At 34.7% G+C, this 26,414-nt stretch overlaps 1 protein-coding gene across 2 annotated transcripts; it reads left to right on the forward strand.

The window, feature by feature from the left end:
- Positions 1-94: 94 nt before the first annotated feature.
- Positions 95-26,414, forward strand: LOC129256324 (zinc finger protein ZFP2-like). Of its 2 annotated transcripts, none has more exons than XM_064111223.1 (3): positions 95-383; positions 9,664-9,963; positions 18,304-26,414. In XM_064111223.1, exons 2-3 carry the CDS (start codon positions 9,721-9,723, stop codon positions 19,927-19,929), a joined length of 1,869 nt encoding a protein of 622 aa, XP_063967293.1. In that variant the 5' UTR covers positions 95-383; positions 9,664-9,720; the 3' UTR covers positions 19,930-26,414. The 2 variants fall into 2 exon arrangements, with proteins under 2 accessions (XP_063967293.1, XP_063967340.1); XM_064111270.1 differs by lacking the exon at positions 95-383 and adding an exon at positions 629-679.

Here is a 26,414-nt window from a genome sequence, read left to right on the forward strand (position 1 = left end):
ATGTGGATAGTGGACGAACTGATGCTAAACCATAAGATGGTAATTGGACGAATTGGCATTAGACCAATTGGCAATAAACCAAAGAAGCTTCTGCAGAGTACCACTGCACTGTACGGTCAAGAAGTGGTAATAATCCTTCCCTAAAAGCTGAAGCTTGAGAGAGCTAGCTCTAGATCAGAGGGACAATCATCTTGATCTTGCTCTTTGAGTCCATCGGAATGCACATTTTGTGTGTGTGATGGTGCTGCGTGGAAACGAATAGAGTAGGCTTTGCCTTTGCGTGTCTCCCATGCATGAACACACAATTCAAGTACACGCTGCGCTCACGGTGTAGTATTTAGCCGGCCAAGACACCTGACGAGAGACGATTTTGGAATCATCAGGTAAAATACTATTTTTTTAACTTACGAAGTTCCAACTGAATGAGTAATTGTAATTATATTACAACTGGTAAACGATTGTATAAATTCATATGTGTTGCATTATTGTGTGAATTTCTTATTTGGCTTAAAACGTTAGTTTTTAAACTCTTAGCCGTAAGTTTTTTGCGATCGTGAGCACGCGGCCAGTCTGTGTGTTGTGTGTATGGTACTTTTCTGTGTTGTTTGCGCAAATGGGACCGTGTAGTAGTTTGACATCGTGAGTAGACTGCAGAGTTTTCGTCTAAAACTTTTGTAAAGTATAAACTTTTGCACCATTTTCTTCCATATCTAAACTAATAGTTGTAAAAATATTGGTCATATGTGTTTCTTACAATCATACTTTAAACTTAATATTGCCTAATTTGTTGCTGTTCGTTGATTTTAAGGGTTTTATGGATCTGGAATATTGAAATCTTGTATAGATATGAGACGAGTCGTGACGTAGCAAGGGAATGAGGCCATAGGCATAGCAAAGAGCATGCAACCTGTTAACCGTGCCCGTATTAATGTGCAATACATTTCGGGAAGGGCATGGCCTTTGCATGTACCCAAAGCCATTGAGAGTTCATGTTGACAGAATATCGAGTGTTTTGCAACCCAGTTTGAGGGAGGGGGTTGTGAATCAATTTGTTTGTTCTGTTGATCATAAGACTTTTATTGTAAGAATAAGATTGCACAAGTTTGACTCTGACATGACTGATGACACTCCCACTCCCAGTAACTAAGTAAGAGCTTGAAGTTGAGCTTAGAACTAATACTAGAAGTTAGAGTAGTGACTTAGACTTAGTTACAAACTTACAATCATGTGCTGGCTTCACATCTCACTTTTCTTGATTCTCAATTTCAATTACTATAAGTATAACTTTACCCCAACAAACAATGTGACAAGTCCTTGCTAATTTGTTTGACTTTTATTTTCTTTTTAAATTGTGATTATATTCAACAAGTTTCAGATAATGATGTGAAGATGATGATGGTATTAATGATAATGATGATGATAATGATGATAATGATAATGATGTTAATAGTAAAAGTAATAATGATAATAATGATAATAATGATAATGATAATGATAATTATAATGATAATAATAACAATAATAATAATAATAATGATAATATTAATAATAATAATAATGGTATTTTGATAATTAATGATAATGATGATGATATTGAATAATAAGAAAAATGATAGTACTTAGTAATGATAAGTAAATTTATTTAATGATAATGATTCAATAAGCCAGTCTAGTTTTCAGTTCAGTTATTTCAATTCACGAATATTTGTTTTATGTGTTTTCCATAATAAAAAGTGATCTTATACTGTAAAACCCCCAAATATGAGTTTTATCTTCCCCTAAAAGTCTAACAGTGCAGTCCTTTTCAATTGCATTTTATTTTGCTGGCCTGAGATTGTATTTTGTTGAGCCAAAGAGAATAGAGAAAATATAAGAATCTAAGTACATGTACATGTAGGTATTATTATCGGGAATAAAATAAGCCCATCCCCATAGCAAAGTAGTTTTAAATTTCTTTGAATCTTCCTTTAAATTTCAGTCACTAAGAATTCAAATCCAAACTTCTAATGATAGATTGCATTTTAATATATTTAAAGCAATTCATCAGTAGTTTTATAATGTTGCTTAAAGGACAAGTCCACCCCAACAAAAAGTTTATTTGAATAAATCCAACAAGCATAACACCAGTCCTTCACGGTTATAATTTGGTGGAGCTCAATAAATTGCTCTCCTTATTTTTTTGAGGAGCTCAATTGAGCTCCTCAGAATCGCTCTCCTTGAGGAGCTCAAATCAATTAAATATGATACATGTATGATAAACTGTAGATTTTTCTTAACATCGTATACATGTATGCAATAGCTGTGTAGCTATTAATTAATCTGTGGTGAAACTAGGCCTGGGTCAATACGTTTACAAAATATCGCGCTCCTGCTTAAAAAAAATAATAATACTGTACAAAAAAATTGCTAAAATTTCACAATTTACATCTTTAAATCCATGAAATGGCCATCTATTTTCCATAATTCCTTTAAATTATTTTGATTTAGTTGAAAACTATCAGAAAAATGAAGAATATTCACCTCTTTCCCGACTCTGATTTGAATTTACACTCGGTAAATATTGTAGTCCCACATGTAGACTTCCATGGTGTTGCCACGAAAATCTACATATGGGACTACAATATTTACCGAGTTTAAAATCAAATCTGAGTCGGGGAAAGAGGTGAATATTCTTCCTTTTTTCGGTAGTTTCCAACTAAATCAAAATAATTTCAAGGAATTATGGAAAACAGATGCCTATTTCGTGAATATAAAGATGTAAAATGTGAAATTTCAGCAACTTTTTGTGAAGGCTTTTTTATTTTTTATTTTTTTTTAGGAGTGCGATTTTTGTTCTTATTTTTTTAGGAGCGCGGTAGGAGCGCTGGCGCGATATTGCTCCTCAAAAATGAAGGTCTGATAACACTGAAAATTTCATCAAAATCGGATGTAAAATAAGACAGGTTATGACATTTTAAAGTTTCGCTTAATCTCACAAAACAGTTATATACATGTACACATCCTGGCTGGTATGCTAATGAGGAGACTATGACATCATTCACTCACTATTTCTTTTGTATTTTATTAATATGAAATATTCTAATTTTCTCATTGTCAAGTGATGCAACGATTAATTCCTCCCTGAACATGTGGAATTAGCATTGTTTAATACTATATGGTTCGGTCAACTTGGTCCTTATTGTCAAATCTATAGAAAATGAAATATTGTATAATTCAAACAATAAAAAACAATAGAAATAGTGAGTGATGGACATCATCGAGTGACTCACCTAGTTGTGCATACATGTATCACTGTTTTGTGAAAAAATAAGCGAAACTTTAAAATGTCATAACTTTCTTATTTTACATCCGATTTTGATGAAATTTTCAGCACTATGCTAGTTTGATTTTTCTCTATTTATTCAAGTCAGCATTTTCCTGGGGTGAACTTGACCTTTAAACAGATTTTACAGCCACCAGAGATTCCATGTGTAGAACATGTAAAGTGCTGCAGACTGCAATTGCTTGCAATTCGACTACTGGTAGTAGTCACAGAAATTTGGTAAAATGCTTGCAATCATTACAACTGAACTGTGATCAAGTACTTCATTTCTGGATAAGAAATGAAATCAAAATTCATACCCTCATAATTTTGATTGCCAACTGGGACACACTTGTAAACAATGGTTGGAATTTGATTGCTGTGGCCATTTTATTTTTTTAACAGATGACCATCCTTTATTTTTCAGCAGGGACCAGTATACCGCTAAAATACATTAGAAAAATTCAAAGACTTCTGAATATCATCCACTTTTAGGATTATTATCTAAATCTATCAAAACTCACTTGTGATGCTTCAAACCTTTAATCAACCTCAGTAGAGCTAGGGAAATAATAGTACCGGGCAGTATGTCTCCATTTCCTTGCTTGAATTAATTGTTCGATAACGTAATAATCCCAGTGTATGGGTGCAGCTGTGAGTTAGCTTTTCCACCGGACACTTGCAGCAGAGGAACTAAAAGTTGCAAAGAGAACAAAATGGCAATTTCCCCCAATATGAAAAACTAGCTGAAACAAAAATGAAAAAAAAAATTATAACCCAAATAAATTTCTCTCATGCAGGATAAATTTTTCCCTATGTGAAGTATGTAAAGCTTACATGGCTTCAGTAGTAGATGTTAACATGGTATTGTGCACTGGAGATTACATGTACACTTTAACATGCATACAGACTTAGTGTATAATTAAATGAGCAAAACCAAATGCATATACATGTAATACAGGAAGTTGGAGAGTGAGGGGTTGTTAAAGTCATTATTCACTTCCTGTTCTGGCTGAAGTATCCATGCACACAAATGATCAGATAGGTTTTGGGACTTTTGGTGTACTTGTAAATTAACAATTTAAAGTGGACATTTTTTCCCCACACCATTTTACCATTGGGATGAATGTTTTTGTTAAAGTCCTTTTTATGTAGGCCTGCATGAAGTATGGAATGATTTTAGGTAGGCCCGTTTTGAAAGTCCATTTTTGATGCACATGTACACGGCGTGTTTTTCGGTCGTGTACACATTGTAAACACTGAGAGCGAGTCATGTTTTCAGTGTTTCCGACATTTCGACACGGACCCGCATCAACATGTCAATATAATATAAAAAGGGGTATATACAAGTATAGCCTAAGTCGCGGTTTTAAAGCTTACCTGAGAAGTCAGAAGTATCAATCCACAAAAATTGGTGGAATTAAAAAGTTTACTCAGCTTAGCAGCGCATTAAATTAATAAAGAATGCAAAAGAAAATCAGTGCAGGGCCCTAGCTAGCGCCGACGTTCGTTGGATGCGCATTTTGCATACTGTACCGTACATGCATGCACAGATCGCTGCAGAATTAAGTGTAACTGAAGTTATCGATTGATTTTCATTATTTTATTGCCAATTTGAGGAGCGTTTCTTCGTAGGCTTGTAGCACATGTGTACGAGCGTATCAACACATAACTGTAGCAATGATCGCTGTCGCAATTGGTGATTCTCAAATTGGCTCTGAGTGTGATTGAACAACGCTTTCGAGCTTTCGAGACCGGAGCAGACCCATTTCGTGGTACAAAAACTTGAGTCTCCAGGATGAATGTGGATTAATCGGCGATTTTGGAAGTAAACTTACTCTAGGTTAATTGAAATATATTGACATATTAGTGATTATAACATGTGCAGTGTCTGAGAATTAAGAATTAATGTGAGGCTGTGAGCTTGTTCACTGACTTTACAGTCCCATGCAAGCTTTATGCAGATGCTACCGTTTACACGGTGATGGAATTTAGTACACGTGCACTGACTTGACCGTGCGTGTACACGTGTACCCGAAACGGGCCTAATTTTAGGCAAGTCCAACGCGTGCGTTACGTATGGGACATAATTTTAGGGGCTGGAATGACCTGAAAAATGGTGATAAGGGACTTTGATTGGATTAAATACCATCATGTTGGTTGATATCTTGGAGAAGAATAATCATGTAAAAAATAGTGACATACACATGACATGACCATGATCATTCGGAGAGAAAACATGTGCCGTTACGAATGTGATGCAGAAAAAAGACAATTCTTTAACTTTTTTTTTTCAAGTTGAGAATTCTCTGAAAGTATTTCATTTGACAACTTGTAACTCAGTGATTAAAAGACACATCACTCAAGTATATTGAAGGCAAGTTTCGTGTAATAAGGCAAAACCCTCTAATAACAGACTCATATTAGAATTTATGACATGTTACATATGGGACAGTTCTGTATGGAACATTTTGTCCCCATAGAGAACGTACACAATTTTCCCCATGATTTTAATTTAAAAAAATCAAATACATGTACCGTAATAAAAAAAAAATGGAAATAACAAAAGAGTTTTTTTATTTTAAAATGTTCTATTGAGACATATTTGATAAGGAGATTATCTGTAGCCTTTTAACATTTCCCCCCCTTTTTTTACATTTTCCCTCCATATGTTCCATTTTTTAATGGAAGTTCCATACAGACACTGTTCTCACTACCTTCCTAAAACAAGTTTACTGGAAACTAGTTTAGTGGAAACTAGTTTAACGTGTAGTGAGAACGGTCAAAGCGATCTTCCAATCCGGTTCAGAAACCCACCTCGTGATGTAGTTTTCAAGATTGCTTTGCAATGTTAAACTGGTTTTAGCGTAAGTGAGGACACAACCGCATTCGGGAAGCGATCTTTGCACATTTTGAGCACGCTACTCCACAAGACAGGTTTAGAATGCCTACGCTGGATTTCAAATTTTGCACGAAACGTGTTACCCCACTGAGAGCGTTTCCATAGCACCAAGATCGCTTTACATGAAGTGATTTTGAAAACCACTTTCGTGTGATCAAGTGGGAATGCTAGCAAAGCGATCTTCCAAATTGGTTTCCTGAATCGATTTCTAGTAAACTAGTTTTAGAAAGTGTAATGAGAACAGCCTCTATATATTGTAGGCGCTGCTTTTCCAACGGCGGCGTCGGTGTAGACATGAAATCTTAACCGAAATAACTTTTTTGGAAATGACAGAAAGTATATGGACCTAGTTCATGAAACTTAGACATAAGGTTAATCAAGTATTACTGAACATCCTGCCTGAGTTTCAGGTCACAAGACCAAGGTCAAAGGTAATTTAGGGTCACTGAACTTGCACCATGTTGGGGGAATCAACATCAAAATCTTATCCTACATGTAAGGTTAAGTTTTTTAAATGTCATCATAACATAAAACTATGAACCTACATGTAGTCCATGAAACTTGGACATAAGGGTAATGAAGTATTACTGAATATCCTGCCTGCGTTTAAGGTCACATGACCAAGGTCAAATTTCATTTAGGTTCAATGAACTTTGGCCAAATTGGGGACCATATTTGATGAAATGCCATTATACACTGATTGTTTATGAATCTAGTTCATAAAACTTGGACATAAAAGTAATCAAGTATCACTGAACATCCTGTGTGAGTTTCAGGTTCATTTTCCAAGGTCAAAGGTCATTTAAGGTCAATGAACTATGGCAATGTTTGGGGTATTTGTTGAATTACCATCATAACTTTGAAAGTTTATGAATGTACATGTAGTTTATGAAATTCAGACATAGGGGTAATCAAGTATCACTGACTAGTCTTAGGTCACTTAACTTTCATTAAAAATTAAAATATTTATTTGAAACTTTAAGTTTTTCACTTTCATTCTCAATTAATTAGAACTTCCAAGAGATCAGATGCAAATCTAAAGGTATTGTATTCTGGGAAATAACTTTAAATGTTCCGTATGGGACATTCCATCTTTGTACTTTACCTAATTTGCATATATTAAATTAGATGACTCCACTTTTTTTCTTGAAAGAGTAATACGATGTTGGGGGTCCATGTCCCACTATGATTAAATATCAAAAGTTTTTTTGATTTTTCTACAAGTTTTTATAATTGTCCCATACATAACACCCATTTTTTATACCAATTATGCAAATCAGGAATATTTCTTAATGATTTTTAAAATGAAACATTTGGGCTTTCTTATCCAACCAATGATAGAGCAAAATAGAGATGAAATTTTGATTTATAGGGTGACCTTTTGTTGTACATGCACTTCTGTCTAATTAAAAATTAATCAAAGATGTGTGGTCACATAAAAGACAGAACATTGCCTATGTGCCTGATTAATTTCTTGTGAAAATATGAATTATAAACTAAAGAGACTTCCCTTGGTAATGTCTGATAAAAACTTTGGAACATTTATGTACATATTTGAATAGATAAAAGTACAATCAGACAAGCACAGTTTTTGATCCAGAAATTTTCACCCAATTTTGATGGTTTCCTACCAAGTACTGTAGGAAAAAAATAATAATTGGGGACGAGATAATTTTCACTCCGTCGGGTCGTCATCACCACTTCCGGTTCAGCTCGCGCGAGGTTCGCGATACTGAGTTTTCCACCACGCTGAAATCGATGCCAATCAGCGTAATATGTACAGATTATAATACTTTTTATTTAATTTGGTCAGTTTTTATTCCATTTGAACTATGAATAAAAATAAAAAATATATTTCACGTGAAAATAATTTTTATTCATGTTTTTATTTGGTTATAAAAATAGTAAACAAAAAATGAATATCTTAAAATTTTGCATTTAGCGACCGGCCTGACATCACGATCGTATTCGACTAGACGCTAAATATATACAGCATTCATTCCGTCCAATTTTTCGTCGACCACAAAATGGATAAAAAATCAGTTTCGGAACTTAAAAAAATCTTAACTGACAGAGGAATACCGTGCAATGGAAAGCGTCGGGCAGAATTAGTGACTTTAGCAGAAAAGGCCGTTAAACTGTATCGTGAAAGAGAGGGTTGTGATCACGAACTTTCCGAGCAAAAGCGACGTTGTGTTGTTGTGCATGACGGCACTGTTGATCTGAATGGCAAAACAGTGCATTGGACTTCCGAACGGGAAGTTGTAAATACCGAAAAGCTATCCCATAATGCAATGCGCGTTACAGTGATTTTCCCGGATCTCGGCAAAATCGCTATTTGGGGTAGCGAGAATTGCCATCATAACTTTGAAAGTATATGGAGTAATCAAGTATCGCTTAACGGGAGCTTCAGGTCACATGAACAAGATCAAAATAAGGTCATTAAGTTCAATGAACTTTGGGCAATGTTGGTGATATTTGTTGAATTGCCATCATAACTTTGAAAGTTTATGGCCCGAATTTACAAAGGTGGTTTTGAAAACCCATGGTTTAATCCATGTTTTTTGCAGATTTCCTGTATGAATTATGCTTAATAGCATGTATTGGGCGTGTGTATAAAAAAATTCCAATGCCGATGCACGCTTTTGTCACAGTGTGCCAAATTGACGCCTGTTACCATGGTTAGATCTGTACGCTATTTTATTCACGAGTCCACTGTTTGAAGAGTGGACTCATTAATTCAAACCAGAGGACTCATGAATAAAATAGCGTGGATAACCACGGCAACAGGCGTCAATTGGCACACTGACAAAAGCGCGCATCAGCATTGGACATTTTTTAATATACCCGGTAAAATGAGTGTAATTTATACAGGAAATCTGCATAAACCATATAAACCATGGACTCAACCGTGGGTTTTCGAAACCACCTTTGTTAATTCGGGCCTATAAGTCTAGATCATGAAACTTGGACATAGGATTTTTTTAAGGATAATCAAGTATCAATGATCATTTTGCACTAGTCTTTGGTTACATGATCAAGGTCAAAGGTAATATAATGAACGCAGTAATTTTATTATCATATGAAATGTGTTTTTTGTGAATAATTGTTTCAAAGTCAGCAATGCACTAATGCAGTATATTGAATCACATAATGCAGGTGAGACTGCTAGAGAGGCATTTCACTTGTTTTATTTCTGCATCAATTGTATTTACATTTGGTACAAAAGATAGTTAATAGTAATACCATGTGTGTTCATATGGATGATAAGTTTAAAAAGTCATATAGGCCTTTAGGGTCAAAAGATTATATTGCATATTTTATTGAGTGAGAAACCAGGTGAGACTAGTGGTTCAAGGTGCGAACATCTAAAAAATTGATCAAAGCTCACCCCTATCAAAGACATTTGGATCTGACTTTTAATGAGACTATACATTTTTCTTCTGTTCTATTCTTCCAGGTCTTGTGCTCCCTTATAGGCTTCCACATCACGCCTTAACTCACTCCATCTTCTAACATGGCTAAGCCCAAAGTAAAAGCGGGCAATAGTAATGCTGTGGACAAATTGACTCGCCGTCCTCCAAAGAACGTACTTAGAATCAAGATGGGCTCAACGGACAAGCGCAAGGTACGCAGCGGCAAGCTTAAAAAGGTACTCAAGTCATTGGAAGACCCTGATTTTATCTTGGAACCTGAAATGGATGCATTTGTAGATGAGGAATTGGAGCTGTCTGAAGACCTTCTAAATCAAATTGAAGAGGTTAGTAAAGAAATGATTTGATGTTGACTGATGCAGCTTCTCATTTGTTATTATTATTATTTTTTTTCTATCAGAATTGGTGCCATAGCTTGCATAGAATGATTTGTTTAATTGTGTAAAATGCCGGGTAAAGAGAAGTCTAATTTCATCCTCATAGAGATTCAAAATCATGAAACAGAAAGGGATTTGTGTAATTTTAAATCCCAATGAAGCATATTTTTACTCAAATTATTAAATTTCTCACTGAAACCCAAATTTATGTGACATGAAAGAATGATGCACTTGCACTTTATATATGTTCATTCATGTAGATTTGCTGCATATAAATTTTCTAGATGCAAATTGCTGTTGTGTCAAGCTTTCGGGTTTAAATAAATTGCACTCCAAAAAGATTTTCAAAATCTGGAATTACCTGACAGATAGGGAGAGGTTTGCCAAAAGAATGATTGATATTCACAAGGACAAATTTGACATAAAAAAGGTACATTGTAGGAACTGTAGTGTTTGAAGACTACTTCGATTTGGAATGTTTTGAGGTGAATATGTGCGTCAGGTGATGGCCCCAGCCAGCTAATAATGATATTAAATGTTTATTTCATTTACTTATATTTAAGAAGTCAAACATTTATTTCTACGGTGTTTTTTGACATACAGGTATGCCAGTTTCCGGCAATTTCCGGAATTCCGGCTTTTTAATAATTTTGGTATCTAATTTCCGGCTTCGAGATGTTATTTCCGGGTTTCAGGCCGATCTGATCATCTAAACTAATCGGACATTCACTTTCACAATTTCTTAAGTATGTTCCGTGTATTTGGGCATGAGAACATCGCAAAACAACTGTCACGCAAAACTAGCGCGATGTCGCAATGACCATGCCATGCGATCGCGATGCAAACGGTATACCGATGCAAACAGCGTGTATCAGTGTTTCTATGCAATGTGTACGTTGAAGAGTAACCCAGGGATCTCCGGAAATGACGGAACATTGATCATAGTATAGTTTACACTTATCTTCCGATTGTGAGTGTTTACATGAATTCATTAGTTTACATGTATATGAATTTTTCGCCTTGCCTGACGGGTGAGAAATTGATTAGCCTAACTGGAGTGTTAGGCCTAGGCCCTTTATTTTTTTCTACTCATTGACTGCAATTCACATGAACTAAAAATGGTATTGGAGGTTGGAAGAGAAATCTATAGATGAGCATGAGTATCACAATACACTGTAGAAAATGTGTTGTGTTTTAATTTTTATGTATTTTTTATTTTTGTATATATAAAAAATGACCCCAAAATTGGATTAGATATGAGGGGAAAATATCCCTCGGATATGCTCAGAATGCACCAAAGAGCATCTAAGAACCCCAGAGCACATCAATTTAGTTCACAAACAAATTTTCAGGCCCAAGAGCAATTTGCCACTGGCATCCCTGGACATAGAAAACTCATGCAAAATGCAGCAGCATAGCAGCAATTTTGTGCGCGAATACTTTTCAGTTTATTCTTGCCAGGTACCCATTTAATCTCACTGGGGTTGAATGCAGCATGATGTAGATCAATTTCTTGCAAAAAAGGAAATTACGCCAAGGCTGGGATTACAAAATTTGACCATTTTCAAAGTCAGACTATTTCCTTTTTCACTGGACCCACAAAAGTAGTCTAGATCTGGACGTCAGTACATGTAGATATTGTACAATGTATGTACATGTTCACCATTATGCTTAGTCCTCCTGACTTTTCAATCTCTCTTATGGGTCAGTCCACGGGGTTGGGGCAAAAATTGTGACATCAGGGTCAAAAAATAGAAATGTAATAAATGAAAAGTTTTATTTCTTATAAGTTTCATGGGACAATTCTTCAACTAAATCCACTTACAGGCATTTCATACCACCCTGCATATTTGAGTAAATTGCGAAACAAGATTTGACAAAATACCACCGTTACACGGACATCATTTATCATCCTTACTTAGACTACATGTATACTCTCCCACTGTCAAAATAAAAGGGTTGATCTCAATTCCTCTTAATAAATATTTTGCTAACAACATTTTTAGTCACTTTATTCCACATTTTCCAACATGGCATATACATGTATATTTTGAAAGATTTAGCATCAATAAATGGAACTTGATGCTCTGTGTGTATACCAGTGCCATGTTCTGTGTCGTTCTTTTTTCTCACCAGTCAAGAAAATTCAATTTATGATGGCATGTAGAACTAAATAGTTGACAGAAGTCATGCCTCAACAGAATGGAATATTCTTTTTGGAAAAACTCAACTACTCTTTCTGGCCTAACCTTCTATTTTTGGTGTTACCACCGTTACATGGACATCATGTCTCTCTAACAGAGGTATAATTTGTAGCATTGTATTAAGTTAAGGTCCATTAATGGTCATCACATACCAAATTACACTTTCTGCCTTAAATTATTTGCACAAGATCAATTGATTATATTAGAAAAAAAAAACATTTTGCATGTCAAATTCTTTGCAAATAAAAGAAATTTAAATTAGAGATTAAACAAAGAAAAATGTACAAAATTATTGACAAATTATGTGTCGTTCTTTTTTCTCACCAGTCAAGAAAATTCAATTTATGATGGCATGTAGAACTAAATAGTTGAGAGAAGTCATGCCTCAACAGAATGGAATATTCTCTTTGGAAAAACTCAACTACTCTCTCTGGCCTAACCTTCTATTTTTGTTTGGTGTTACCACCGTTACATGGACATCATGTCTCTGTAACAGAGGTATAATTTGAAGCATTGTAAGTTAAGATCCATTAATGGTCATTACATACCAAATTACCCTTTCTGCCTTAGAATATTTGCACAAGTTCAATTGATTATACTAGAAGAAAAACATTTTGCATGTCAAATTCCTTGCAAGTAAAAGCACTTTAAATTAGAGTTCAAACAAGGAAAAATGTACAAAATTATTGACATTATATTTAAAATCATACTAATCCTCAAGGTTCCACTTCCGTCTGTCTCTGGAAACATTTATGTTTCTGTCTAAAGGGGAAAAAACGAAACAGTGCTATCTTACGATCTCCAAATCTTTTATTACTTTGAAATATCTCCTTCAAGATATTACTTTCAAATGTAGATACCTCTGTTACACGGACATCATGTCCTTGTAATGGTCATATTGAATAGCATTACTTGAATATTTGACATATTTTTCTAGTATCAACACACTAAATGCAAGTTAACTCATCTTACTCAAGTGTAGAAATACAACATCTACAAGCAAGCTTCTGTAATTCATATCAATTAACAGGTAAAATGTTTTTTTTATTCATACACAATTATAAAATTTTTGATACCTTTGATACAATATTCAGGTGAAAAATATGTAGGGAAAAGGTACTACATGTACATGTAGTTCAGTTCTTCTAAGCTATGGTTTTTCAAGACAAAACAAGACAAAGTTGGCATGGAAGACATGGACAACGCATTTATACCTTACACATATAAACTTGTTCAATTTGTTAACTCTAATTTGTTTTACCTCAGTTACATGGACATCATGTCCTCAAAATGGTAGTGTAGAAGTGACATTAATTAAAATATAATCATGTCATCACTGGAACTTACATACATTAGATAAAACATTAAGTTCCAACATGCGAAAAGGACAATTGTAAAGTACTTGGTGGACAAATTTAATTAAAAAAACTCACCACCTTTATATCTTCTGTTTTTTTAACAGAGTTGTAAGCGAGGAAATAAAATGTACTAAGCTATTCTAATGTTCAAAAATAAAACTGCAAGAACTCTTTGGTAAACTTCTTACTGGCAAATGCAAAAAAATGTATTACATGTACACTAAACCTGAGTATTAAAATTAACATGCAATATTTCTCTCTGCATTCAGGTTACAAGTTTATGAACTTCAAGAAGACTGGTGACCCAATAAGAAATTTCAGTTTGGAAGAGGATTCTGTCAATGTCACAAAGTAGATGGAGGTAGAATTGTGCCTCGCCATCAGGCCAGGAGTACAGGTCACCAGATTGACACTTCATGTACTGAAGATATACATTTTCACCTTGAACAGAGGCTACCTGTAGTTGAGAAAAATAGTATTTGGAAGTTTGACTATATTTTTTAAGCAATAAGCAAATATTTTTTTATATTATATCAAATCATTTACTTATTTATGTCTTGACATTTTCTCATTAAAGGGGGTGGATTACTAGGGACAATGAATCTGATCTGTTCTTGCAAAATACACAGGAACCTTCACTTTGTATTTTTTCATAGCAAATAGAACTCATCATTTCATAGTTCATAAATTAAATATAAAGTTACGTTTTATAGAAGGTTTTTGTATTTGTGTTGTTGTGTTCTACTTTGTTTTCACAATACAATTACTTGCCCATTACCTTTTCATAAATTATCTGTACTTCAATTTCATTTCTCAATGGATTAATTTAATCTAATTTTATTCTGCATTCTAATCAAGGGTGGTTACCGGTATCTAGACAATTCCATTTAGTTTTTTATGACCATCCTATTTAATTTTCATCGCTGAAGTTTAATTGTTCAAGCAATTACATAATATATGTATGTTTTATTGGAATTAAATGAATTAATGGAATTCAAATCTGCAATTTACCTTCTGATACAGTAAATAAACTTTTGTGAAACAAACTTGATTGTGTCACATTTTCTTTTGTTCACTTGTACATGTTTTAAAAATCTCATTATATTGCAATAAAAAAAAATCACATTGAAAACAATCACACAGGCTTTTGCTTTCTGATAAAACGAACCCCCCCCCTCCTTACAATTGAATATATAGAAATCAAAATACAAAATATTGAAAAAATATTGAGAGAAATAAAAAATGTGCTGAAAAGTATAACATTCAACAAGATGAAAAGTTTTGGGAAGGTTAGGCCTACAGCCAAGAATTACTAGTAATTGGATTATGGCCATGCTTCATCATACACAAAACACATGTACTATATATAGGGGGTAGTAACAGAAAAATTATTTTGCCCCCCCCCCTTCTTTCGGATTGGGATCAGCTGACAAGCAAAAAAAAAAATGGGGGGGGGGGGGGGCCTGCCTCCCCCGTGGCGCTGCCACTGGTTCTAAACTCTCATTTTTGGGGGGAAATTCAAATTTGATCATCAGGTATTTGATACCCATATTATGTAGAATCAGTAGGAGCCAATTTAAACAAGGCGAGATTTTGTACCAAATTTGAGATGTCAGCATGATCATCGGTGATAGAGCAGTTTTGAGTATTCATTGGCCTATTGAAATAACATATTTCGGTGTTTAAAAAAATCAACTAAATTGCGATTGAATCATGTCAGCTAACATTCAAAACATGTTTGCACGGAATCACTATTAAAAACATTATTTCTTTGGGGCCATTTAGCAAATCTGGAACAAACACGGCGATGTCTCAATCACATATTTCACTTACACGAAAAGATACATGTGGGACTGTAGTAAAAGATTATGGAAAATTAGCGAGATTTTTCAAACTTAAAAACACTTTCTGCATGATAATATAGTTTCACATTTTTAAGATAAGGTTTAACTGATTTAAAAATACGAGTATCGGGATAAATCTCCGTACTTACGTCGCTTTGAAAGGGAAAACATCGTTGAGATCCAATCCACCGTTACACGGACATTGCGGGAAGATTCCCAATTGCAATGCTGCAAAACACCCGATATCATAGCCGTTCATGTGCACGTGGATTTCGGCTAACATCCCGTCCGTCTGATACAACGACGGTCTCTTCTCCGGTCTCTCCTTTTTACATACGCGATGAAATGTGATCCACCGTTACAAATTTGGCTCGGACATCGCCTAAAACATCGGCGACCCTCGATTAATTTACATGACATTAACATTGGTTTTCAAAGCTAATCTTTTGATGAAAAGTTGCTTACTGCCTGCCCTTTATTTCTGACACATAACTTTGGAAAGAATGATTTCTGACTTTTAGTTATTTACCACTTTACCGCCGTTACAGAAAAAAATAAACGCGGACATCGCATGTAACGGTGGTATGCGATGTTGTAGGAATGATTTATGCTATGAAGCCTCTTTTCATTTGCTATCCCATTACTGTTTTGTTATTAAACAAATGTTGCTTTATCAATCATGGCCATTTGAATTTGACTAAGTTTATCTTTTAATTAGATATCTTCAACTGAAAATGACAAGTTTGGATGTCACACTTGGTGCCCCCAAAAAGAGTCTGGACATCATCATTTAAAGTCTCACCATCAAAAATACTTGAGGTTCAACATTTTTATTTCTGCATCAAGTAATTGCTTACATAACTGCCTTCCAACAAAACCACATTGCAACATCCAAACGCCAAACACATTTCCAGGATAAAGCCAACAATTCATAGGGAACACAAAAAAGTGCTGTTGCCCCAACCCCGTGGAATGACCCTAATGGCAAAATGGTATTTTCTTGTGAACTGAGTCAGTGTAAGGTTTTCTTAAAGCAAATAACTGCCAATGTCTAAATCTAAACTACCGGTAAATGCACTGTCACACTTGACATAAAATGTTTTAAGACTGCCTCAAAGTTTGTTGATTCCAAGTATTTTCTGATCGAGAATTTTACCATGATCTACCCCGATCAGAAAATACCACTTACAGGTAATTTTGGCAGTGTGATAGAAAATTACGCGTAATATTCCCGAAAGAAAATACCTGCTAAAAATCGACTAAATAGTAAATACTAGGTCAAAATAACGAGAAGTTTCGCTGGGATTTTTCCAAGGTTGCAAGTATTTTGGCTGTGTGAAAGCACATAATGGGAACTTTCTTCGCCCATTGTGTAGGTTGCGGGCACTGTGGATGGCTGCTAAGCTAGCGATTTAAAATCTCTCGCCTTGCCTGCTTATCAGACCATAATGCGCATGCCTGTAACATCAAGAACTTACACCTAAGGATGAAAAGTGCATTGTGGATTTGGGGCAGTGGTAATGCAAGAATAATTATCAGGTATTTTTTAACCTGAAAAGGCTCTCGTAATTAAACAGGGATTCTTGTGATCGAGGTGGTTTGAAACCACCTTAATACATGCGGTACACATAAGTAGATGATAGCATGAGCACATCATGGTTGTGCCTATGCATTAATCACTGGGCCAGGATGAAAAGTGCCTTGTGGATGAAAGGGGGCTCATATTATAATGTTTGCTTATACAATACAGTGCGTCCCACAAAAAATGAAACCAAGGTTTAGCGACAATTTATCATAACTAAATCACAAATACAATAGACAAATGACCTATCATTGTAAAGCTTAGAATGTCGTCTTTTAGCTGGTATAACATACAAGATTTTTCATCCACGCATGAGTGAGTAAAAACAATTTGAAGAAAGAATAGCAAAAAGTCATTTGGCGGGGGTATCAAAATTTCAAAAAGAAAATCACATGCCCAAAAAATTCAATATCTGCTCTTTAATTTGATAACTAAATCGCAGAAAAAGGTCAAGAAATACAAAGTTATGTTTCTCTAAAACAATGCTTGTATTTCCATAATTTCATGAAACATACGTGTTTTCACCGGTTTCCCACCGAAGCTATCGCACAGTTAACAAAAGACTCTGCATGGCTGATCATCAACAAAACTGAGTGTCGAGTAAGTCTAAAAGCTATCCTGTAAAACCTCTTCACTTTATGAAATTATTGGAATTCAAGCCTTATTTCAAACAAACAGAACTTTGTTATTTCTTGACCGTTTTCTGTAATTCAGGTATCAAATTAAAGAGCAGATATTGAACTTTTTAAAAATGTGATTTTCTTTTTGAAACTCAGATACCGCCTGCCAAGTGATTTTTTGGTTTCCTTTCTTCAAATTGTTTTTGCTCATGCAAGGATTAAGAATAATCTTAAGTTATTTCAAGTGAAAGAGGAGACCCTACGCTTTACAATGATTTTTCTATTGTATTTGCGATTATGGCATGATAAATCATCTATAAATCTCGGTTTCGTTTTTTGTGGGACGCACTGTATTTGAGATTATCAGTAATCCTAGGGGATCGTGTGGAGCTGAATGTTTTCTCTTTATTATCTGTACTTACAGAGATCACCTACATATATACTCTTCCTTTATAATTGGGTTGATAATATTCTGATCAGATTTCCTATTCAGGGGCTATTTTTCTTGTTTTTTCGTACCAATAATATTTTATATTGAATCCAATCATAATATAAGAAGCACCTTTCTCATATATTCAATAGGAGAGTTGCTGAACAAACATGTAAGTTTTTTGGGGAAATTCCTTTCAGTCCATAGAAATTAAACTGCATGTACTATTTTTTTTCTGTATCTTGTTGCAGATTGAGATGGATGATGAAGTTGAAAACGATGTGAAAGATTCAGGAAGAGGTTTTGAGAAGCTCTCTACTTCCAAGAAGCTGCAGACCATGAAGCGAAATCCCAAGACTGGGCAATATGAATGTCCATATTGCGTTTTTTGCTCTCCTTACTACAGTGCGGTGGCCAGTCACACCCTGATCCACACAGGTGAGAAACCATTTCGCTGTAAGATCTGCGGATACCGTGCTCGTCAACGAGGTCATGTCGTGGTTCATATGCAGATGCATGAGGAGCAGAAGCCATACAAGTGTGTTAAATGTGACTACTCCACAACCCAGCCATCTCACCTTCGAGTGCACATGAGGGTTCATGCTGATGAAGAGGAGAAGAATGAAGGAGATGGTAACTACATTTCAGAACAGCTGGCTTCATTGAAAGAACAAATGAAGAGTGAGGAAGAGAAAATGCAGTTGTTTTCTTGTAATCAGTGTGATTATGTTACCAAGCGCAAGCACAATCTCATCCAGCACCTTGCGGTCCACACAGGAGCAAAACCCTACAAGTGTGATCTGTGTGACTACTCTTCCAGCCAGAAAGGTCACTTGAATGTTCATATTCGCACCCATACTAAGGAGAAGCCCTTCAAATGTCCCAAGTGTCCATTTGCATCAACAGTACCAAAGTCTCTGCGTGAACATCTCCAGATGCACTATGGGCAACGCCCTCTGAAGTGTCCTTACTGTTCTTTTTCTTCCAGCCAGGCTTTCTCCATCAAGCGTCACATTGCCTTGCACGAGGAGGTAAAATCCTTTTCTTGCAAGTTCTGCAGCTACAAGACCACTGTTGAAGAGGATTTCAATCACCATAGGTCTATTCATACCCAGCAAGCCTCATACAAGTGCACATATTGTCCTTATGAGACACCTTTCAAGCATATCTTTGATACCCACATCCTGACCCATACTGAAGCTCTAGGCATTACCACTGAGAATCGTGTTCCTAAAGGAAATATTCCATCAATGCGGTCCAGACAGGGCAGGAAGAATCGCCTTCGCAACACTAAAAAGAATGAAGTTCATGATGAACCGGAACCTGATAGGAAACTACATGAAAGCCTGTTTATCCATCCACCAACCCCCTCATCTTTGAAAGAGCCCAAAGCCAGTCCTGTTCCTGGATTGGAGCCTGAGGACCTGATAGTTGATGTGAATGAGGATGCCTACAAGCATGATGATGAGGTGGACTATCACCACATGGAATTTGCCAAAAACCCCAAGGCTGTCCGAAAGCAGACTTCTCCAACGCCTGCTGATGCGACTCGCACTGTATCCACTGCCATGCAGACAATGCCGGAACCTGTGACTGATGAGCTACCACCGACACCTACTCTCTCTGACAAGAGTGCTCCTTCTCTTCCCGACATTGCTACTCTTTCCGCTAATGATGGTGCATCTCAGCAGGATATCAATGAAGCTGAGGATGAACTGTCCTTGGTCAATATGGAAGCTATGGAAGAAGAAATCGTGGTGGAGAATCCCATGAGTAAGCTCTTCACCTGTGAGTATTGTGATAAAGAATTGATCGGTCAAGAAGACTGGCGGCGACATGTGTCTCGTCACTTCATGGAATGGCCAGAAATCAACTGATAGTGATCTACAAGTGCATCCTATAATTCTATCTTGCATGATAGATTTCTATTCCAACTACATGTACATGTTAGTTAACTTTTTGAAAAAAGTCTGATATTTGTATGTTTTATTCTCCATAGTTACATTTATTTATTTTTTTCCTTGGGGGAGGGGAATGTTAAGAAGGGGATATTAAGGAAAAAGACATCATTTGCATCAGGCTACTGCTAATATTGTAAAGTGGAGCATCAGCATACATGTCTTTTTATCAGCTCATTCAATGTCAAGGAAATAAGGAAAATAAGATTTTTTTTTATAGGTTGACAAAATAATTCTAAGTTGTTGAAGTTATGAGATGAATTCAAGAGAGTTTTTGATTTTGGCAAATTTTATGTGAAATACATGTATGTGATTGATGGATAAAAGAAGAGCAGATGCATGTACATGTACAAGTAAGATTTTAATAGAAAGGGTTAAACCCCCCCTAATTTACAAAGGGATTGAGGAAGGGCATGCTCTCATGATGAATTTGCTATTGTTTTTAAGCCATGTTCCTCATTTCATAATGTACAAATTAAAGTAAACTGTATTGCTTCAGTTTCGAATTGATAAACAACGATGCAGAACTTTTCATGATTGTGTAAAGAGCAATATATTTCTATTTTACATTTATTTTTTTAACAAGTATTTCGTACATGTAGATATCTAATCATGTGAGAACATTAATATTTTCAAAGTCTTCCTGTTTTTAGACAAGAAATTGTGCCTTCTGATCATGCTGGTAATTTCGATTTATTTTCTGTCTAGAAAATATACCTTGAAATTTTCTTGAATAATTGAAACCATGGTGCTTTTGACTTTTACATGTACATGTGATTATGTGTTCTATAAGGTAAGAGATAATTTGATAAACCATAAAACCATGTGGACTCATTTAATTTTTTGTGATGTTCAAATGATTGGAAATTGGATTTGAGTTGCTACATTATGTTAACCATGATTTTATATTGTGTTGACCTTGTACTTTAATGTACATGTAACTTGTGATATGAACATTTTCTTTTTCTATATGATTTAGTATGTTGAGTTCATATGAATACATGATGCATTCTGTTGTATACTGTGTAAATATAGTTATTGTTTTAATATGAAATGATGGTAGAGTGTAGGTTTTCATTGTTTATTTCATAGTCTAGTGTTATTCATGTCAGACTATTAAATCATAATAACTATTTAAAGTACATGTATGCAATTACGGTACCCCCTTTTCCCTGTCTTGATATCTACAAAAATCATTTCACAAAATATACATGTACATGTAGATTTAGGTTACATTTATTTTTCAATTCATGTTTTGCTACGAACTTGTAAGTTGTAAATGTAAAGTAATTCTAATTAATAGTCAATGTACATGTAGTTGCCAAAGATTGACATTGGCCATTGACCAGTGCCACACAGAATTTTGATAATTAACAAATCACTTTTTACCATTATCAAATTAATATTACTATTGCTATGTTAGCTTCTGTCCTGTATACCTTGTACACGTATGTATTTTTTGTGAACAGAATGCTCTTTTCTCTGTTGTAATGTTTTGACTGTTAACATATGGATGTGAGATCATCGGTCACTTTGGGACAAATATTGAAGTACTTCACACGTGGAAACAAATGATGTGAATACCAGAAGTATAATTTTTTTTCTTCTGGATTGGCTAAAAGTGTGTTTCGGAACTGTAGTAGTGATTGGAATAATTGTACAGCTTTTAGTATGGTAACATCTACATCTACATGTACATGTACACGATATGGTCTTGCAGCTACAATGATGACAGAACCATGCCCTTAGTGGCTTACAATCATACAGACTTTTCATGCTGTTCTAATCTATATTGAATGTTTAGCCTATGTCTACATCTACGCAAGATGAACACACCATGGTAGTATTACCATTCTAACCTACAGATCTCATACCAGCAAATCATTTGTAGTCTTTTTCATCAGACCAGTTGAGAACTTGTTTTTAGATTCTCGTGATCTTGCATGTAGCCACTCTGCCACAGAGAACTAAGATGTACATGTATTTGGAGGATGAGACAATGTCAAATCCCCCTATCATAATTTCGCTATGTGTGATACAACAAGGACATTTCACAGAACTTTTTACACTAAAAGAAAAATGTGAATAAATGAAAACCATTCTGTCCCTATCTATCACGATGCATTTGTTATGTGCAGTAGTGGCTATGATACAAGATGGTCATTCAAATTGTAAACGTCAATAATGTACCTGGCTTCCAGTATGCATGTTAATGATATGGTCACCAAATTGTTTGAAACAAAGAGTAAAGCAAGACTGTCCAGTATCCATTCACATGTGAGTATCAGTCTGTAACTGTTTGTATTGTTACACATGTTCTATTAAGTGTTTTATTGTATACAGATTATCTGCTAGACAATGATTTCTTAAAATTATCAAATTGTGTGAATTTTGTTTTTATCACTATCAGTATAAAGACTTTGAGACCCCTAAAACCTGCAAAACTTGATTGGTAAAAGAGACTAAGTCTAGTAGCTCTAATGCCTACTGCAAGTGTAACCTTATCTGAGGGCCTACTACCAGTACAGCAAAGATTACTTGGTGTCTGGTTACATTGAATCTAGACTACTTAAAGCTATGTAATAGATAATCGTTAGGGAGTTTAGGGATGTTTTACAAGAGTAAAGGTTGACTAAAATCATGCTTAAGCGTCAATGCACATACATGTACATGCACATGTATTTATATTTAATGTGGAATTTAATTGTTGATAATGCGGTAGGGCATATTCCCAGAAACGATGTGTCCATTGTGGTGATTCATGTACATGTATGTTAAAGCATCACCGCATTGTACAGGTCATTCTCACCTTTTATTTACCACCTTTTTATTTTGGATTAGATGAAAGGTACATGTAGAGAGGGAGAGAGAGGGAGGATGGTGGTGAAATCATTTATGCTGACAAATCAAAAATTGCTTCTGGGCTGTCCAAAATTAAACTAAGTTACATGTATCTCTTTTTTTTTAAATTACATGTATTTGACACAATATTTACAGACTTCGTTTAGACCAAGCTGTCATGACATGCATCAGGGTTAAGATAACATAGCTATCAAGTTTGTGTCAGTTGACTTCTCCTCCCACCATGTATATCCCTTCAAGGCTTTTCACAGATGGGATGACAATCAATGAATAGTCAGTATTGTGCATGCTCATAGTCATCTCCACTTTGATTTGTTCATCTTACTAGCAGCATTTTCATTAGTGTAGTTTGGCAGTATTTGTTTTATTCTAACAATGTCCTTTCAAAATGTTGACTTGGGTTTGATGAGTGGTACATGTATACTTGTATTCTAAAATTCATATGCAACTTGATTTTCAATGGCAGCCAATCAAATGAGTGTGTTTGGGACAGTCACAAGTGCTTGATTTTTTTTTTTTTTTTACAAAGTAGTTGCATTTGTGAAAAATACACAACTCTTTTGTGATGCTATAATTTTGTTTCAAATTATTTCAAGTGACACTCAATTTTGATTGTCAAAAAGCAAGTCCTAAGCACTCATAATAGTGTAGCCTTATATGTACATACATGCAAGCATTTATTTGTTGAAATGAAATGTATTGAAAATTAGAACATAATTGAAGTGAATTATATCTTGGCTGAAAGCGTTATGATTACGATTATTTAAATGAATGCTCCATGAGTTAAATCTGGGGGTATTTCACAAAGAATTAAGTGTGACTTGGAGTCTCCCTTAAATTTCAGTTGCATATGTTGTAAAACGCATCAGTGCATCGGTCAGATCATGTGCAGGGGACGTGCACTGTTGCTTATCAATCAAACAGATCATGTGTAAAGGGGAAGTTCACCCTGACAAAAAAAGTTTATTTTAAAAATAGTAGGATAAAATAATAGAAAGTAGTGCCAAAAGTTTGAGAAAAATCCATCAAAGAATAAAAAAAGTTATAAGAATTTTATTTATTTGATTTGTGAAGTCGTATGCAAGCAGCTTTTCTACATATCGTATGGTAAAAGAATGAATGAAATGTCATTTTCTCAGAAAATTGAAAATGGTTTTCACTGTACCTTCAGTAGTCAAATCATTTCACACCCGTTTCTAAAGACAAAACAAAACTGAGTCACGAACCATTAACAAAATTGAAATATGTGCATTTTATATTACATAACATATGGGGCAGCTGCTCGTTTATGACGTCATAAATCCCAAACTTTAAATTCTAATAACTTTCTTATTCTTAAATGGAATTTCCTCAAACCTTCACCAATGAGTTTAACAAAATTAACTGCTATTTTTACAACAAACTTTTCTTCAGGGTGAACTTCCCTTTTAATATAATATGTGCATTGCCCTTTAAGCATGACTCACACAGTTAAGTCACACTTAACTCTTTTGTGAAACACAGTGTGCTTAAAATAGTAAGGCAGAGCCCAGGTTGAGGAAATGTGTACAACTTAGAGCCAATGAATAATGAAAATGTTATTATTTATGGAGCAAAAATTTGCATTTCTTTTTCGGAAAGTATTGTTGCAACCAGCAATGATTATTGCAAACTACAGGTACAAGTACATCTCTGTAATCTCTTGAGACCATGGAAATCGGTCCACTGCGAATTTGAGTTGAAAGCAGAAAATAAGACTTTGTCTTAAGATTTATTTAACTTTGATTATTTGACTGGACTGTAGGTAAACTTATGCAGACTAAATTTACATTCTATGATGTATATATATTACCTTTTTTTAACTGATGCAGTAGCAAAAGTAATTTTCAATACTAGCATCCACCCAGTCATCATTGTTCAGTGGTATAATTTTCATTTTAGTTTTCCCATTTTTCAATAACATGCAAATTATTATTTTTTAGATTGAATTTTCTGTCTCAGGGACTTGAGAATTGTTTATATTTGAAATAATCACTTTAATAGTCTCAATGGGATTTATTATGAATTTACCTTTGCTTGATTTCCAGAGCCTTAACTTTTAACTGATGCAGTAGCAAAAGTAATTTTCAATACTAGCATCCACCCAGTCATCATTGTTCAGTGGTATAATTTTCATTTTAGTTTTCCCATTTTTCAATAACATGCAAATTATTATTTTTTAGATTGAATTTTCTGTCTCAGGGACTTGAGAATTGTTTATATTTGAAATAATCACTTTAATAGTCTCAATGGGATTTATTATGAATTTACCTTTGCTTGATTTCCAGAGCCTTAATTTTCAAAGATTTCTAGCTGTACTTGTTTAATATTTTGGTCTGTTTTGTCAGTCTGAATTTTGATTGAGTAATCTACCGGCATTGACAATGAAATGTATGTTTGTCATTCTAATATTAAAATGAATTGCATGTGTTATTTCATTGTATTTCATCTCCATTATCAGATACATTGTATAATATTTCATTATTCATTTATCTTGTGTTTCATAACGTACCAAATAAGTCATTATATCCATTATGTTCACTATTAGTCCTTTCTGTGTTGGTTTTTTATATTAATCATGCTTGGAAATAATTGAGAGAATTGCACATTATTTTTATACCTTCTTCCACATTCCTTTATTACTGGAGCGGAAATCATGTCTTATATCAAAGGACATATTTTTTACATTGAAGCTTTTATTGTGTGAATGTATTAAACTTATAACCTCAGTCATGCCAACAACCATACTGATGCAAACGTTATATCAAAGGAGATGTGTTTGTGTGCATTTAAACAATGAAGACCTGTATCTTGATGGTCAGAGTATGAATTGTGTAGATTATAGTTGTAAGGTAAGTTTGGACCAACATGGCTTACATGTATCTTCTTGCACAACTCCTGCTGTATGCTTCAACATGTAGATACATGTAGACTCATATTCTGAAGCTGAGTTAACTTAGACTATGGTCCAACTATACTAAAATTATAGCTAAAAATGTCAAAATTTTGTTTACATAGAAAACTTTTTATTATTATTCCCAGACAGTTGTGAATAATTTGAGTGTAAATGAGCTGATAAGTTGGTCGAGTCTGTAATGTTAAAGACTTGTGCAACATCAGGCTTTAAATAGTTCTACCACAGCTTTTACAAGAATTTAAATCAAACCGGAGTTTAGAATGTTGGGCATTTAATTTGGCAAGTTATAGATCTTCCTGTGGTGCAGTGCAACTAAGGTTAATTTATCAATGTCTGTGCCTTATTGATACCTATATGTCTCAGCTACATGCAGGCCTTTTTTTTCAAGAAAAATGTCTTCTCAACATTGATGTAAATAGTTTGTAGTGTGCATGCATGCATGGCAAGTAGAAATTCTAGATTGATGAAAGAAACAATGTTTTGTAGAAAATCCAAGAAAAGGAGAACACTGTTTACTTTTAACAATAGGGGAAAGCAAATCTAGCAGATATAATTGTGAAGTCTGGATCATGGATGCATAATTTGATAATAAATTGATGCTGCTTAA

This window comes from Lytechinus pictus, chromosome 1 (genome assembly GCF_037042905.1).
Source record: "Lytechinus pictus isolate F3 Inbred chromosome 1, Lp3.0, whole genome shotgun sequence".
Classification (NCBI taxonomy): domain Eukaryota; kingdom Metazoa; phylum Echinodermata; class Echinoidea; order Temnopleuroida; family Toxopneustidae; genus Lytechinus; species Lytechinus pictus.

What these genes read in the sequence shown, in the direction of transcription:
- LOC129256324 (XM_064111223.1), top strand. Translation starts at nt 9,721, where the DNA reads ATGGCTAAGCCCAAAGTAAAAGCGGGCAATAGTAATGCTGTGGACAAA. An exon ending in TTCTAAATCAAATTGAAGAG is followed by an intron (nt 9,964 to 18,303) that starts GTTAGTAAAGAA and finishes ATCTTGTTGCAG; the next exon opens with ATTGAGATGGATGATGAAGT.